Genomic DNA, 17,455 nt, shown 5'->3' with positions numbered 1-17,455 from the left:
CCTCTACAGCCTGTATAAACCCTCTACAGCCTGTATAAAACCTCTACAGCCTGTATAAACCCTCTACAGCCTGTATAAAACCTCTACAGCCTGTATATAAACCCTCTTCAGCCTATACAGGTTGTAGAGGGTTTTGTAGAGATCATTTTATGTTACACTGAGAAGTTTCTGAACTCCAGCTGGACTCTGAACGGCTCAAACTTCATCCTCACATGCTGCTTCCACCTTGAGCCCGACCCGTTCAGCTTCATCACAGTCTGGACTGTGGACCATCATCATCCTCCTCATCGTCATCCTCACCTGTCACCTTGCTCCTGACTGTCCCGTCTCTTCTAACTGAATCCGTCTCTGTGCTTCCAGTTCCTCCTGAACCGCCTCGAAACCTGAGGGTCTTCAACGCCAGCACCTCCACGCTGACGGTGAAGTGGGATGCGGCTCCCGGTCCCGTCAAGAACTACAAGATCACCTACAGGTCACCGACCAGCGGCGAGGCACAGGTTGTAAGTTTCAGACGTTCGAAAACATGGAGGCCTGTTGGTGTTTTTCAGTTTGTTGGAGAAGAAAGTGTTTAAAACTAAAAGAAAAGCTCAAAAAACAGAAGAACCGGACTTCTGTTCTGTCGTTGAAGTTGTTTCGTGTTCCATCTTTTTAATTGAATAAAGAGTGAATGAATTTAAAATGAATGGCAGATGAGATATTTATGCAGATTAATCTCACTCCCCTCTCTCCTGAGGGTGGTTTTATCAGACGTTCTGGTTCTGATGGTGAGTTCAAGGACTCCTGTGTTTGAACACATTCCTGGACAGGAAGCTGTGAACAGAATGAGAAGAATGTGAGCGATTTGGAGATGTTATGACAGCGTTCCTCCAAACATCAGGCTGATGGATCTGTGTTCCCTGCTCAGAACCAGAACTCTGGGACCACCTGGTGTTGTGTTTTCTGCCAGAGGAAATCATCAGGATGTTTGTTTGTTTTACAGATGAGCTCAGGACTTTCGTCACAAACAGAAACGTCACATTTGGAGTCGGTGGAGAAGAAAAGTTGGGCTGCGTTTAGTTTTAGTTCTTCGCTGCTCCGGTTTTAAGTTTTATTAATAAATAAAACGTCACCAGTTGTCTCCGATCTTTCTCTGAATCATCTTCTGACTTTTGTTTAGCTGGAAACTTTCTCTCAATCCTGATTTAAAGTAAAAAGTCTCTAATTTACAGCAGATATAGTTTGATGAAAACGTTGTGTTTTTAAATCTGATAAGAGTCTCTGAGGAAGACGCTGATTTCACAGAATTAACAGAAAACCTCAAACAGCTGAACCTCTGAAGGAAGTCGTGTTGGAAGCTTGTGTTATTTATCTGCTGGCCTCTGCTGTCAGTGGATGTTTACAGCCTTGTGTCCTTCTCCTGATGGACTGCAGACGTGTTTGCTCAGGATTTCCCAGAGACCGACCTCCCTGCGTTGTCTAAATACTGAAAGTTCAGACTCACTTTTCTCTGTGAGCGATAATTCAATCTAGTTTCAGGACTTCAGATTTTGGATGAGTTGAAGAGAAGTGGAAAAGTAAAAGTTTTGGTCATGGTTGGTTTGATTCCTGCAGGTCAAAGAGACAAACAGCTAAAGAGCAGAAACACCGTGAGTTTGTTTCCAGGGTTTTAATAAAGACGTCCGTCAGTTTCCAGCAGGTCAGGAAAGTCGGAGCCAATTAGAGAATCAACATTTTCAGAAACTGAAGAAGGTCTGCTCTTTAGTCTGAGTTTTGTCCCGGCGTGTCCTGCTGTGCGGCCGTTCTGCTGCTGAACCTTTTTGTTCCCGGAGCGGTGTTTGGGCTTGGGAGCAGTCCAGTTGTTGACTCTAAGCTTTAACAAACTGCTCAGCCTTCACCGACGCACCGACATGTTTTTCTTTTTGTGATCAGGTTCAGGTCGGAGGGAGGAAGACGAACATCATCCTGCAGCAGCTGCAACCCGACACGCCGTACTCCGTCACCGTGGCCGCCGTTTATCCTTCAGGCGTCAGCAGAGACATCTCTGGAGAAGGAAAAACCAGTAAGTCTGACATCCAGACACACAAAACCACCAGCAGAATCCAGAGAAAGATAAAGAAGAAACACTCCTTTATAAACAAAAGGCCTCCGGTGAAAACCTGTCCCACTGAAGAAACAATTAAAGTTATTTTTCTTCTTCTTCTTTAAGGTTCTTGACTTCAGAATTCAGGAATATAAAAATTTAATCCCATGCAGGATCAGCTCTTCGTGTGCTACTCTCTGAAACCGTCAGTTTGTCAGAATAGTTGCTGATTTTTCACAGTTTTTTATTTTTCTGCTTGTTTTGTACAAAATAACTACGTTAGCATTGTCTCTGCTCGTGCTTTGAAGGAATCAGTTCCTCTGTTTTCAGAGACTTTTCTGCTTCATTTGAAGACTAAAATTAAAACTAGCTTTAAATGAATTCATTGTAAAATCTGAAAAAGACTTTGTCTCAGAGGTTGTTGTGTTTTGAGCAGAACCTCTGGGCGGCGTGAGGAACCTGCAGGTGTTGAACCCGACCATGACCACCCTGAACGTCCGCTGGGAGCCGGCTGAAGGCCGGGTCAAGGAGTACAAAGTGACTTATGTTCCTGCTGCCGGAGGAGCCGAGAGCATGGTAGGACTGGTAGGAGAACCTGCTGAACCTCGTCTCTCCCCTCTGAGGAGCTTCTGTCGTTTTTATGAAAAAACTAACAGTGAAGCTGAGTTTGTTTCCTTGTTCTGTTCTGAAACTCAGGAAACGGTGTCGGCAGGAACCACAGCCACGGTCCTGCGAGGCCTGCAGCCCGACACCCTCTACAGGGTCTCACTGGTTCCAGTTTACGCAGACGGAGACGGAAAGATCATGTCTGAAAATGGAAAAACGAGTAAGACTGAGCTGTGAAAACCCAACAACAACATTTATACAACAGAATCGCTGATGTGGGAGGAGGTTTGGTTGGAGCTTTGAGCTCGTGTCCCTCTGCAGGGAAAAACAGAAAATACCACCTGCAACAGAAACCATTTTCTTTTCTATGAACAGCAGAAAGCATGAGGAGGAATCCTGCTTTTCATCAGATCTGAGTTGAACTTTTGAAAAGATTTATTTGAAGCTAAAGAACAAACCAGAATCCAGACTTCCCCAGCAGATGACCTGACTCTGCTCTTTTAGGGCCTCTGGGAGGAGTAAAGAACCTGAGGGTGACCGACCCCACCATGACATCTCTGAACGTGGACTGGGACCCGTCTGACGGAGCTGTTCGCCTCTACAAGATCTTCTACATTCCCTCAGCTGGTGGACGAGAGGAGATGGTGAGATGTGGTTATTTTACTCCTGTCAGAGCTTCTTACTGGTGAGAGCAGCTGTTTCATGGCTTCTTCTTTTCAATCTGACCCACAGGAACAGGTTCCTGCAGGAACCACCTCCATCGTCCTCAGGAACCTGCAGCCTGACACGCAGTACACGGTGTCGGTGCTGCCCGTGTACCCGGCCCGGGAAGGAAGACGGCAGTCTGAGAACGGAAAGACCCGTAAGACGCTGAGAGATGGAAACGTTTTTATCAGATTTGTACCAGTGACAGGAACAGATTGGACTCTTTTCTGCTCTCAGTTCCTTTAAGTGGCGTCGGCGGCATGAGGGTGACCAACCCGACCATCACCACCCTGACGGTGAACTGGAACCCAGCTGGAGGCAACGTTCAGGGCTACAAGGTCATCTACAAACCCTTAGATGGAGGCCTGGAGATCAAGGTAAGATCATTCAAACTCCTCAAGAACAAACATTGAAGGATCACATCAGACAGAAACTCAAAAGTTATGATTAGTGCAGACAATCTAACTTCAGGGGATTAATGTCAACTTTGGGTTCATTCAACTTAAACCTGTTTCTTTTTTCAAACATTATTTTTCTCCATCCACATCCAACAGAAACACTGTAATACCCTCACAGCGCCACTAGGGCGAGCGTGCATTCACATTAACACCATCAAAATTCAGAGGAAGAACCTTCTGAGCATGAGTAACGATTCTGCCAAAACTCCTGCTTCCAGTTTCCGGTCAGTTTTGAATCGTTTCACGATCAAAGTTTACTGGAGACAGGATGAGGACAAAGAGAGACAGACGCAGACAACCGGTAAAAACGGCTCCGTTGTTGTTTTGGGTTTTAAAGCGCTGAGGTGGGAATCAAACTGCTGAGTCACTGTTTCATCGAGTCCACACGAATCCATCAGTTTGTAAAAATCCTCACTTTGGAAGTGTTGGAACAGTTAAACTAACATTAACTGAAGGAATGCATATCACCCGCCGCCTGCTAACGTTTTAAACAAAGAGCTCAGTGTATGTGTTGGGGATGACTCCCAGCTACTACCACCGTATCTTTAAATGACCTTAGAGCTCATGCTGTGTTTGCTGACGTTGATTAGCTGTGGCAGCCATCTTGAATCAGGTTGTAAAATTTTCACAGCTGAAGCTGATAGAACCAACCTGTCACACCTGAGAGGACAGGATGAAAGGCCTCAGGGGGATTAAACTTTCTGACAGGATAATCCCATCAAACCGCCGGCAGACACTCAGGAATGTCTGTGGCTTCATGTCTCTGACGTGCAGCTTGTTCACAGTAAATTATCCTGTCCATCAGACTGTTCTGCAGAGAAATGGTTTCTGTCCAACCAGTTGGTGTCAGATTAACTGTAGGAGTTGAGTTTCCTCCACCAGGAGACTCCCTGGTGTTCGTCTGCTTTTATTGATTTTCCTTCCAAGCAGCCAGATTTTGCTGTTTTTGTTGATCGGTAGTTCAGGCTTTCTAAAGTTCTTTTATAGTTTTTCTTTCTTTTCTTTGGACATTCATTAAGGTTGTCAATGTATGAAACACACTTTTTCCTATTCTGTTGTTTTTTTCTTATTATTCTTCAGTTTTTCTCCCGGCGTCTCCCTCAGGTACAGCGAGCTCTGACTGTTGGGAACAGAACATCAGACGACGGAGAGAAAATTCACAAAAAAGTGAAAATGTCCCCGTTGACATCAGTGGTGTTTAGTTTTCAGTGAGTGGAAAAATCCAGCCCTGTTTGGATCTCTAAATTCAGACCTGAAATCTGTCTCTGCTGGAGGACTGATGGTGTCCTCTCAGAGGTCAGAGGTCACACACCCAAACCCTCCAAACAGGAAGTGAAGGCTCTTTTTAACTCTTCAGATCTCCTCCATAAACCCTGTAGAACCATCAACCTGAGCCTGTGGGACCATCAGAACCTTCTGCTCCTCACGGGTCCAGAAGTTCTGATAGTTTTCACTCAGAGGCTGTTGGTCTGAGGCTTACTTTCTACTCCGAGTTTCTGCCTGAAGTGCTGCTGTGACTTAGCAGATTTTAAGTCACTAATTAAGTCAGAGGGTTGTCAGGATGCAGGATTTAAAGTCAGAAAAACAAAAAGAACAAACAGGAAGAGATTTGAACCTGGAGTTTCAAAATAAAACTCTTCAAAATAAAAGTCTGTTTCTGTTGCAGCTTGAATTATTACAAAGGAAGCCTCAAACCCTGATTTAGAAAGATGGGGATGTTGGACAACACCTGCAGATATTTTCTAATTTCTACAACTATTTGATTAATTTTAGTGGAAACTGTGAAACCACCTGGTAGAGGTCAGAGGTCAGAGGTCAGCAGGAATGTAAAGGTCAGTTGCAGGGCTTTGATTTCTCCTCATGTGATTTTTTTTGCAGGAGGACGTGTCTGAGAGCACCACCTCCACGGTTCTGAAGAAGCTCCTGCCGGACACCCGCTACACCATCACTGTGGTCCCAGTGTACGCAGAGGGAGACGGGCCGAGCCTGACCGACACCGGCAAGACCCGTGAGTTCCATCAGAAGCTGGTGCTCAGAGGCTCTATCAGAACCTGAAGCCACAGGACAGGTCCAGAAACTGAGAAACAGAACATTTCATCTCTGGTTCTGTCGATCAGAGCTGGATTACAGCTGCAACAAACAGAAGCTCAAATAGAAACTTTCTGTTGTGGTTTTTCTTTATTTTGAAGCTGGAAACATTTAGGATGGATGGATGGATGGATGGATGGATGGATGGATGGATGGATGGATGGATGGATGGATGGATGGATGGATGGATGGATGGATGGATGATGGTTGGATGGAGGATGGATGGATGGATGGATGATGGATGGATGATGGTTGGATGGAGGATGGATGGATGGATGATGGTTGGATGATGGTTGGATGGAGGATGGATGTCTCTGTAGATGTCTTTAGGTGTTTTATAGTGTTTTTTTGACAATCTTCTTTCAGATAATTCTTCTCTTTGATCCCACGCCTGCTGTGCTCTTACAGCAGGGCTGTCAGACTCCGCCCCTCGGGGGCCGCTCTCCTGCTTGTTTTCATTTGATTGTTGGACTTTTTAAACATTACTTGGACCATAAAGACAGAACTAACGCGTTGCTAACCCATCATGATTTAACGAGTTGGACGAAAACATTTAGTTCTGCTCCGTTTAAAAGCTGATCTGATTGAAATAGACATCTGATGACAGCCGCTCTGGCCTCCTGCTTGGTGTTTCCTCTCAGGACCACTGGGTTTTGTGAGGAACCTGCAGGTCACCGATCCCACCACCAGCACCTTAAACGTCCGCTGGGAGCCTCCAGAGGGAAACGTCCGGGAATACATTGTGATCTGGGTTCCAGCTGCTGGAGGAGAGCAGGATGTGGTGAGAATTCATCAGGTTCTTCTTTTCTGTTTGTTGCGAGATCAGGATTCTTTATTTTACACCACTTCAGTCTGATATTAGAAGGTTATTTTGTATGTTTCACTCTTTCAGATGTGAGTTTACCTGAGGATTTATGATCAATTAAAGACCAAGTTGTTTGCCACCTGTGTGTGATTCTTGAATGTTTGTTCAGGTCAAATGTTTTCTAGGTGAAATTAGAAAACAGCCGTGGTCCAAGACATCTTCCCTGAGATACTCCAGAATTAATTTTATTCCCACCACATTGCTGCCAACAAACAGATACCTTACTGCTTTCTAAGAATCTGTCAGCAGCTGGTCGGGCTCTTATTTTATGACCTATTGAAAGCAGAAAAATGATGGGAAAGATTCCAGAATGTAACATTTGGTTTGGAAACGAGCCTTTATTTATGGTATTATGCCCGTGTGAGTAAAGACGGGCCAGCGGACTGTGAGTCATTCAGTTGTGTCCAAGTATATCTAAATGAAAAGCACTGGATGATGTTGGTGTAAAATGTAGATTTTCTTGCACTTAATAAAAACCAACTGAGTGTAAAGTGAGAGCAGAACTTGGACTGGTCTGTGTGAAGTTGTGGCAGGACGGGGGTTTGGGTTTCACAAAGACTTGTCATTTCAGATGGTTTGATTTGGAACCAGCTGAAATGATCTCATCCTGATGACTGCTTTTCTCTGAGTAACAGTTACTTCAATATGGATTTAATCTTTCCGTGAGGCTCCTGGATCCTTCTAAATAATTGATATCAGCTGGAACCATCAGAGCTTGTTAATCTGGCCTTTCTGACCCAGTGCTACCAGTTTAAAGATGTTTGTTTTCTCTGTGACCAGGACCAGGTGCCTGGAACCAGCACCAGCACCGTCCTGAAGAACCTGGACCCAGACACAGAGTACACCGTCACCGTGGTTCCTGTCTACCCCGAGATGGAGGGAAAACCTCTGTCTGAGAACGGGAAGACGAGTGAGTAGGATGGATCCAACAGTAAAACCTCTGAGAGGTGGGACTGAAGCAGTGTCCATGTTTTCAGGACTGTCTGTTGCTTTGTGTGTTTGTCAGATTACTTCAAAACTAACCAACAAATGTTGATGAAAATTTCAGGATTTCTTAGAGTTTTCTCAAGAAACAATTGATGACATTTCGGTGGCGATCCAGATCAGTCTGGGTTCTACATTTTTGTAAAGACGTTGTCCGAGTGCTTCTAGTAAATAATCTGTGGAAGAATCAAACCAAACAGGTTTTATTTAATAGAACTTTGGAACATTAGATCTCAGGACAGATCCAGACTTTCTGCAGGTTCAGGAACATCAGATCAATCAGCTCTGAACCCAGCCCCATTTGGGAAAAGGCCGCCACTTGTAAAGCACTTCATCAAATCCACACTACACCCATTCATCCACCCATCCATCCACCCGTTCATTCATCCATTCATCCATCCATTCATCCATCCATCCATCCATCCACCCATCCATCCATTCATTCATCCATCCATTCATCCATCCACCCATCCATCCATTCATCCACCCATTCATCCATCCATTCATCCATCCATCCATCCATCCATCCATCCATCCACCCATCCATCCATTCATTCATCCATCCACCCACTCATCCACCCATTCATCCACCCATTCATCCATCCATCCATCTATCCATCCATCCATCCATCCATCCATCCATCCATTCATCCACCCATTCATCCATCCATTCATCCATCCATCCATCCATCCATCCATCCATCCACCCATCCATCCATTCATTCATCCATCCACCCACTCATCCACCCATTCATCCACCCATTCATCCATCCATCCATCTATCCATCCATCCATCCATCCATCCATCCATCCATTCATTCATCCATCCACCCACTCATCCACCCATCCATCCAACCGCTCATCCACCCATTCATCCATCCATCCATCCATCCATCCATCCATCCATCCATCCATCCATCCATCCATCCATCCATCCATCCACCCGTTCATCCACCCGTTCATCCACTCATTCATCCACCCACTCACACTGATGGTGGTCACTGTGGTCACAGACTGACAGAAGTGAGGCGGCCATCACACTGAGCCCTCTGACCACCACCAGGTGAAGGCAGGTGAAGTGTCTTGCCCAAAGGCACAACGGCTGAGACGGGTGGAGTGGGAGAATGGACTGATTTTTGTTGTTTCTATAAAAATTTATGATTTAACAACAAACCTTTGGTCAGTTCAATCAGACCCAGCCTCGGCTTAGTTTTGAAACTAAAATGGTTTACCTTTAACCTGCTGCTCCTCCTCAGATCCGTTGGGTGGAGTGAAGAACCTGAGGGTGATCGACCCCACCATCAGCACACTGACGGTCCGCTGGGACCCGGCGGTGGGAAACGTCCGGACCTACAAGGTCCTCTACGCAGCGCAGCCAGGAGGAGAGGAGCAGATGGTAAAATGAATCCAGACGGGTTTTATTTGAGGGAATAAACAAACATCCAGCTTTAAGATGATGGTTTTTATCTCCGTTTCACAGGAGGAAGTGTCAGGCGGGACCACCACCACCATCCTGAGGAACCTGGACTCCGACACGGTGTACAACGTGGCCGTTGTTCCCGTTTACCCCGACGTGGAGGGAATCAGGCAGGAAGAGAAGGGAAAGACGAGTGAGTGAAACATCTATATTTGGTCAGTAAAAGGTTGGACCAAAACCACACCTGGATTTGGCTTTCTGGTTTTTGGATTCTTCTCTCTGTCTTTAACAAAGAACAAAGGCTGCTGGTCTTAATGCTCACTTCTGATCTTTGGCTCCAATCAGATCGTTTGGTTCTTCACATTATAATTTAAACGTGACGTCATCAGACTCCAGAGTGAACCGACCTGAAGCTACCCACAGAAGAAGACATGGTGTCACTCGCAGCACGCTGTGTTTACGGGACTAAATATGGACGCTGCACATGTTAGCATGTGTGCATCGGTTCTGAAGTTGTTGTGTAAATTATTATCTGCCATGTTTGTCTCGTGCTTAGATTTTCAGTCATCCAGGACATGGCAAACCTAAAAAGTTCTGTTTTGTAGCTGAAGACCTGCAGTTTCAGGCTTTAAACTGCATGACAATGGTATCGAGAATACTAATATTTGGATCGATCCACATGAAAAACATCAAACAGGAATCTGATTTAGAACCACATGTAAAAAGGACTTTTGTCACATTCAGACTGACGGATTTGGGCCGTTTTTGCCTCCTGACAAAGATCTCTGATGAGTTTATTCTTTAACAACACAGAAATAAAACAAACAGTGGAAATCATAGCAACACTTCAGCTTCTCCAGAAAAACTCAAACGTATTTGAAAACCCACTTCATCTTGGAAAAACAAAAAATCTCTTAAATCAACATTTTTTAGAGATTCTGTAAAAGACAAAGAACATGTTCTTTATGAGCTGCAGCAGGTTTGTAAAAATGCTGTGTTTGCAGAAGTCCTTACTGATTTATTCCCAACAGAGCAGCCTCCACCATTAGAAACTCTTCAGATACTTGAGATGTTTGGATGCGTCTTATTGTGAAATCTTAATAGCTTCAGTCGAGACATTTAATGGCCTCAGATTGTTTCAGCAAGCTGTATGAGCCCTGGAGGATCAGATGGTCAGTTCAGCAGTGGCTAAAACATGACAAACAAGAATAAAGATGTGTTAACCTGAAGGCCTGTGGGCCAGATTAGTCCCCATGAGCCTAAAGCTGAGGTACGTACCAAACCATGACCCTAAAACTGAGGTACGTACCAAACCATGGCCCTAAAGCTGAGGTACGCACCAAACCATGGCCCTAAAACTGAGGTACGCATGAAACCATGACCCTAAAGCTGAGGTACGCACCAAACCATGGCCCTAAAACTGAGGTACGCATGAAACCATGGCCCTAACCCTAACCCTATGTGACTCATTTTAACACCTGTGTTGTGGAGAATGCACTTTCTGTTTCTGAAAGGCTCACGTGGGGTTTTAATGAAACAGACCCCTGAAGTTAGACAGGAAGAACTGAAGACGAGCTTAACTCCACCCGTGTGGTGCAGGTTAAATAAACAGGTCCGGTTACAACAGGACGTTCTGTCTCACCTCTTTCAGAAACTCTGGGTGGAGTGAAGAACCTCCAGGTGACGGACCCCACCGTCAGCTCCCTGAGGGTCCGCTGGGAACCGGCTGAAGGTGACGTCCGGCAGTATAAGGTCCTCTACGTCCCGGTGGCCGGAGGAACTGAGAGCACGGTCAGTTCTATCTTTTAATGTCACAACAACAGAATTTATTATTTTATTCTTTGTTGATCACCTCAGATTTTACTAATTTATTGATTTAAATGATTTCCTAAATGTTCTGTTAAACTTTCCTTTTCTGACTGTTTCATGACAAATTATTTATTATTAGGTCCACCTTACTGGTATCAGGTTGGACCCCCTCTGTTTTTCGAACTGCCTTAATTCTTGGTAGCACAGATTCAACAAGATGTTGGAAACATTCCTTGGAGATTCTGGTCCATATTGACTTTCTCAATCTCACCAACGCTCTGGGCTGGGTCCGGCCATAACCGGAAAGAAGTCGCAGAGGTAGTTAAAAACCACAGCGGCAGGTCGCCTGGGATGGACGAGAACCGCCCTGAGTTCTTCAAGGCACTAGATGTTGCTGGGCTGTCGTGGTTGACACGCCTTTGCAACTTCATGTGGACATCTTGGGCAGACTGCTCTCTCCGGGTTGGGAGTGAAGTTCTGCCTCAAGTCGAGGAGTTTCAGTATCTCAGGGTCTTCTTCATGAGTGAGGGAAGAATGGAGCGATCGGTGTGGCAGTATTTCATACTCCGTACCGGAGCTGAGCTGCAAGGAAAACTCTCTGTTTACGTTCCTAATTAAAAACCTTTTTCATGTTTCTCTTAAAATGTTATGAATTAAATGACTTAACTCAAATAGTCTAAAATTTCTGAACTTTATTGTTTATTATTTAGACAGCAGCAAATTCTCCAGAGCAAAAATCTAATTTATAGAAAAAAAAAGTAAAACCATTAAAGAAAATAACTGACTCTGAACTTTTACTCAGTTGAACTAAAGATGATGAAATCATCCTAATCATGTCATTCAGAAGGAAATGAAACCGTTTGATTACTCTGAGGTTTCTTTATGTTTTAACTCTTGCAGACTTTGGTGCCCGGACTGACAACCACCACGGATCTGAGGGAACTGCGTCCGGACACCGAGTACAGAGTGACGCTCATCCCTGTTTATGTTGACGTGGAGGGAAAACGCACATCTGAAAACGGAAAGACGAGTAAGTTTTCATTTTCTGCTCTGACTCTGATGTCAACTCCAACTTTAATCATCTGACGGGTCCGTGTGGCGTCCACAGAGGCTCTGGGCGGCGTGAAGAACCTCCAGGTCACCGATCCCACCACCAGCTCCCTGAATGTGCTCTGGGATGCAGCAGAGGGCAACGTTCGACAGTACCGCATCTTTTACGTCCCCGCATCCGGAGGAGCTGAGGACGTGGTGAGTCGTCACAGATTTAGGAACTGTTTCTGATTTCCAAATAAATTCAATTCACGCTAACAAACATCAGCTCAAGGTCAAACATTTTCTGCTTCCTGGTTTCTGTGTTTTATTTGTTGATCCATAACTTCCTGCAAGATTAAAGCATTCACATAAAAATGAGTCGTTTCCTAAAACTGTACCAAAATGGTAACTGATGATGTTTTGTTTAAATTTTTGTACAAAATGTTTTCCGGTGAAGAATCTGATGCAGCAACAAAAGTTTTATTGGATCTCTGAGTGATTTTATTTTGGAAGATTCTTCAGATCATGGTGTGGCTGTCAGGAGTGGATATAAGAGCATCAACCAAAGGGTCAGTCGAAGGCAGATCATGACTCAGCATTTTGTGAATCCTTTTTCTCAAATTTGTTCTAAAAAAATCCTAAATTGTTTAAAACAAAGAGGGAGCCAAATCTGACCTCTGCAGAGAAACATGTCTCAGTGGACTTACAGAGAGAGGACATGGGTTCTGTGGACCCAAACAGTCCAGGTACGAAGTGACCAGAGCTGCCGGTAAGGGATGCATCCGGTTCTATGAGCCAAAGATGGTGAAGAAGATCAGGAAACCAGCCTTTGGGATGGGATGGGGGCGGGGCATCAGTGTCCAAGGCTAACCTGTTCCAAAAAGTGTGTGAACCAGACCGGACCGGACCACAGTGGACTGCCTTCAGATCCAGACCTGTCTCCAGATGTTTGGAGCATCCTGAAGAGGAGAATCTGATGACCACAGACTGTTGAGCTGCTGAAATGATTCGTTTCTTGAGTTTAAAAAGGATTGTGTCGGTCCCGCTGGTTTCTGCTGACGGCTGGTTCTGTTTCTCTGTTCCCAGGAGCAGGTTTCAGGTGGAACCACCAGCACCATCCTCAGAAACCTGCTGTCAGACACGCCCTACACCGTCACCGTGGTTCCAGTTTACCTCGAGGGTGAAGGTCTGCGCCAGTCTGACAACGGAAAGACCCGTAAGTCAGATCCCGGTTCTGATTGGGTGTTCAAACAGAACGTACCTCAGCTCCAGGCAGAATAAACCTGGGTTCTGACTTTATTCTTTGTTCCTTTTTTATAAAACAAAAACTTTTAAATTTCTACATTTCTAAAAAAAAAATAATAATAATCTGGCTTTTTTAAGGAAGTGTCATTCTGAAAAAATAGAAAAAAATCAGATTTAAAGAAAGTAAAAGTTTGTATTTAATGTGACATAATCTGTGTGGAGAACAGTTCTGCTGCGGTTATACAACAGTCTCTCCTCCTAGATGACTACATCTGATTTTCTTTTTATTGGCCTGAGCTGCAGGAACCAGGATTTGTGCACATCTGGTTCTGGTTAAAATAGAAGTGAAGAACTTTTACATAAACCCAAAAGAATTCTGCTCCTGCCTTCAGACAGACGCAGTAAAACAACCGTCCTGCTGCTCTTATTTCTCAGGGATTAGAAATCTGAGTTTCTTTATTAGGTGTTTCAGTTTGAACAGAGTTATCACAGAAAGGTTCGGGTTTTTATTCAGCTGAACGTCATCAGTCTGACCCAGGGTTCCACTCCAGCTCTTGTTGTGTATTTTACTGAAAGCCACCATTATTTTTAGGACTTTCAGAAACTCCAGTGTTTCTTGAAATAATTCTTATCTCCTCCCCTGTGTGGCCCTGCAGTCCCCCGGACCCCACCCAGGAACATCCAGGTCTATAACCCCACCCCCAACAGCCTGAACGTGCGCTGGGAGCCGGCCTCGGGTCAGGTCCAGCAGTACCGGGTGGCCTACACCTCCCTGAGCGGAGTCAGGTCTACAGAGACTGTGAGTGAAGCAGCAGATTTCCTCTGACGTAACAGAACTGATGTTTGATTTTAGTTTAACTCTGTGAGGAAGCTCAGATATCATCATCTTCATCAGTTAAAACCAGCTTCTTCCACAGAACAGCTTTTATTGGATCCAGATGTCTTCAAGAACTCTTTAATGTCAGCTAAATTATAAAAAATAAGCTTTTTATTGTGGCTTTATGAATTCTGACAGGTTTATTTTAGTCTGCAGTGTCTTCTCATGACTTCCTGTTTGACTTTGGGTTTCTCCTCCACAAAGGTCCTGGTTCCAGGAACCATTACCAATGCCTTCCTGGACAGCCTGATCCCAGATACTCCGTACTCCATCAGCGTCTCTGCTCTGTATGCCGACGCCGAGGGGTCGCCAGTGAAGGGCAACGGCAAAACCTGTGAGAACACAAACTGAGAATGTTTGTTCTCGATCCCTTTTCCTGATCTTAGCTTTAGATTTGAAGCCTAAGTCATGAGGAGTTGTTGTTAAAATGTTTCCCTACAAAAAAAACGGGGAACAAAAACCAAACAAACAAAACCTGAGAAGACTGTTGGACGTTTCTGATCTAACTTTGCCTGCAGTTAGCCAGATGTTTGTATGCTTGTTTGGTATTAATTAATTAATTATTAATAACAAGTTTGTTTTAGATATTCTTGGAAAATCCTCCGAACTCTTGATTTAAAGCGTGTCCCTGATAGTAAGTTTTAAACTTTTAAAATAAAATTATTCTATTTTACTGTTCTGTAGAGGAGCTATATATTTTTATAAACAGCAGTAAAGTTAAAGAAATGGTGCCGAGAACACATCCCTGTGGAACCTTCTTGTTGTTTCAGTTTTCAAACATCTCCTAAAGCGAGGAAACTGTTTGCAGTGATAGTTTTTGCCTGGTGTTTGTGTCTCAGTGCCTCGGGCCGGCCCCAGGAACATGCGGGTGTTTGACGCCACCACCAGCACCCTGACCATTGGCTGGGACCACGCCGAGGGCCCCGTCAGGCAGTACAAGATCTCCTACGCTCCCATGACCGGAGACCCCATCACTGAGTTTGTGAGTTCGTTTTCACAACATTAATAACAACAGATAGTGTCAAGAACCCAAAAACGCTGCTGCTGGAGGAGGAACTTGTTAATAAGGATGTTTTATCACAAGGTAGGAGAATTTGGGGCTCAAATATTCCAGAACAAACTTTTATTACATTTCAGTTGGTCACTTTGAACAGCTGATGTTGTTAAAAAGACTAAATCTGTTTTTTTTTGAGAAACTGTGAAGGTTTCATGATGCTTCATAAATATAAGTTTTAAACTCAACTTATAGTTTTGATTTATTTGAAACTCATAATTAGGACACATAATGTGACCTTTTCCTTTTGTTTTTATTCTATAAAAAATTACAGTTCAACATTAAAAACCAGGTCCACTGACTCTGTGTAAGAAAACTTTTTTTGCCAAAATAAATCCCTGAGCTCAATAAATCTCCTTCCTGTTTATTTGCTCCACATTTCATCAGTAACGAGGAACAAATTTTGTTTTGGATAAACGTTTTGGGTAAATTCTGGTGATGTTCTGCTCCAACTATGCAGTGAGGTCAGATCCCAGGGTTCCCTCGCCTCCTTCGGATCATGAATCAGCGATTAGTCAGACTGATTACAGCCTCAGTTTACACAAATGGGATAATTCGGGTCACAATGACGTTATTATTAGTCGTGAATAATAATTTGGAGTGGGGGTGGAGGACGGAGACGACCCAGCTGTGCCTCGCTGCACTCGTTAGTGAAGCACTTGTTCAGCCTGAGTCATCGAGGACCGCCTGCAGACCCGGCTCAGATCTTATTCAAACAAAAACTCTGACTTTTATATCTTTAACAGTCAGTCTGGAGCTTTGACCAAAACTAACTTGGAAATTATATTTTTGCATTTATAACCACCAGAGGAAACAAGTCACACTAAGAGTTCAAAGCAATGCTTGGATAAAATTAGAACTAAATGAAGGTTTGATCACAGTCACAGTTAAATATCCAACAAACCAGCCCGATTTTATATCTTTACTCTGTGTGCTTTCTTCAAAGTGGGATGCTTAAAGTTGTCCATGTTAAACTACCAAGAGCTGTTCACAGTTTATTATGATCCTTAATTTCATATTGTTTTTAGATGTAGGGTTTATAGACGTCGCTGCAGACTCTGGTTCCAAAAATCCAGTATGGCAGCTTCTATAAATCAGTTCTTGCTGGCTTCAACTCCAACGAGAGAAGATGGGGACATCTGCATGACTTTCAGGACACATGTTCAATTTTGACTTTTTCTGTTGTTATTTTCAGACTGTGGTTCCAGGAAACAGAAACAACGCCATGCTGCCGAACCTGTTCCCAGACACTCAGTACAACATCACTGTGGAGGCCGTCTACGCCGAGGGGCCTGGAGGATCTCTGAATGGGAAAGGACGAACAGGTAAGGACTGGTCCAGGTGTCCCAGCCGACAGTGGTTCTGTCAACTTCCTGTAACTGTTGACGCATCTCTGTTCTGTCGCAGTCGGCATGTTGAGTCCCAGAAACCTGCGGGTCTCAGATGAGTGGTACACCAGGTTCCGGGTGTCCTGGGAACCGGTTTCTTCTCCGGTTCAGGGCTACAGACTCATCTACTCCCCTAAAGGTGAGGTCTCACTGACACAGCAGCCGTCACTGTCACAAAGCGCTCGTCTTTCTGAGTTTGTGTTTCTGTTTCCAGGTAAAGATCAGCCAATCAGCCTCTTCGTCGGTGACGTCACCTCGTTCACACCGACCAACCTGCAGCCTGGAACCACCTACGATGTCAAAGTCCTGGCTCAGTATACTACGGGCATCAGCGCGCCGCTCATCGGAGAGGGAACAACACGTATGCTCCACACTAACAACACCTTCAGTGTAAAGAGTCTGCTTCGCTGCTTCATTGTGTGTCTGATGTGTTCGATCGCTGCAGTTTACCTGAACGTGACCAACATCGAGACCTACGACATCGGCCATGACAACTTCTGCATCAAATGGAGTCCTCACCGAGTGGCCACGTCGTACCGCATCAAACTCCACCCTAAGGACCGTAAGTCTGCTCAGCTTTTTATAAATACAAATCAGCATCGATTTAATCCAAACATAAGCAGTTTCAGATCTTCAAATCTTCAATTATTGCTTTTAAGGATTTTTCTGCTACTCTAATCAGTCAGTGATGAAATGATAAATAAAAGCTCATCTTGTCACATTTTTACATCATGGAGCCTCATGTTTACAGACAGTTATTTTCTATTCATCTGACTTTATAAAAGATGTTTGATGTTTGAAAAGATAAGACACAAATAGGAAATTGAGATCAGAGTTCTCTAACAGGTCAGAGGTCTCTAACAGGTCA

The 17,455-nt window shown here is 44.3% G+C and overlaps 1 protein-coding gene across 1 annotated transcript in view; it reads left to right on the top strand.

The window, feature by feature from the left end:
* The window catches only part of col12a1b (collagen, type XII, alpha 1b), a 75,170-nt gene that overhangs the window by 31,312 nt on the left and 26,403 nt on the right, over positions 1–17,455 (top strand). Inside the window, 23 exon segments of the mRNA XM_037981692.1 lie at positions 361–500; positions 1,909–2,038; positions 2,496–2,644; positions 2,756–2,885; positions 3,170–3,309; positions 3,398–3,527; positions 3,608–3,747; positions 5,707–5,836; positions 6,558–6,697; positions 7,562–7,691; positions 9,022–9,161; positions 9,246–9,375; positions 10,834–10,973; positions 11,892–12,021; positions 12,100–12,239; positions 13,110–13,239; positions 13,925–14,067; positions 14,350–14,479; positions 14,985–15,127; positions 16,395–16,524; positions 16,607–16,726; positions 16,802–16,948; positions 17,033–17,149. Of these exon segments, the coding sequence (XP_037837620.1) occupies positions 361–500; positions 1,909–2,038; positions 2,496–2,644; positions 2,756–2,885; positions 3,170–3,309; positions 3,398–3,527; positions 3,608–3,747; positions 5,707–5,836; positions 6,558–6,697; positions 7,562–7,691; positions 9,022–9,161; positions 9,246–9,375; positions 10,834–10,973; positions 11,892–12,021; positions 12,100–12,239; positions 13,110–13,239; positions 13,925–14,067; positions 14,350–14,479; positions 14,985–15,127; positions 16,395–16,524; positions 16,607–16,726; positions 16,802–16,948; positions 17,033–17,149 (3,099 nt within the window).

The sequence above is a fragment of the Kryptolebias marmoratus genome, linkage group LG19, assembly GCF_001649575.2.
Source record: "Kryptolebias marmoratus isolate JLee-2015 linkage group LG19, ASM164957v2, whole genome shotgun sequence".
Lineage (NCBI taxonomy): Eukaryota > Metazoa > Chordata > Actinopteri > Cyprinodontiformes > Rivulidae > Kryptolebias > Kryptolebias marmoratus.
The sequence above is the reverse complement of the archived record's forward strand: the minus strand, read 5'-3'. Positions and strand labels throughout refer to the sequence as shown.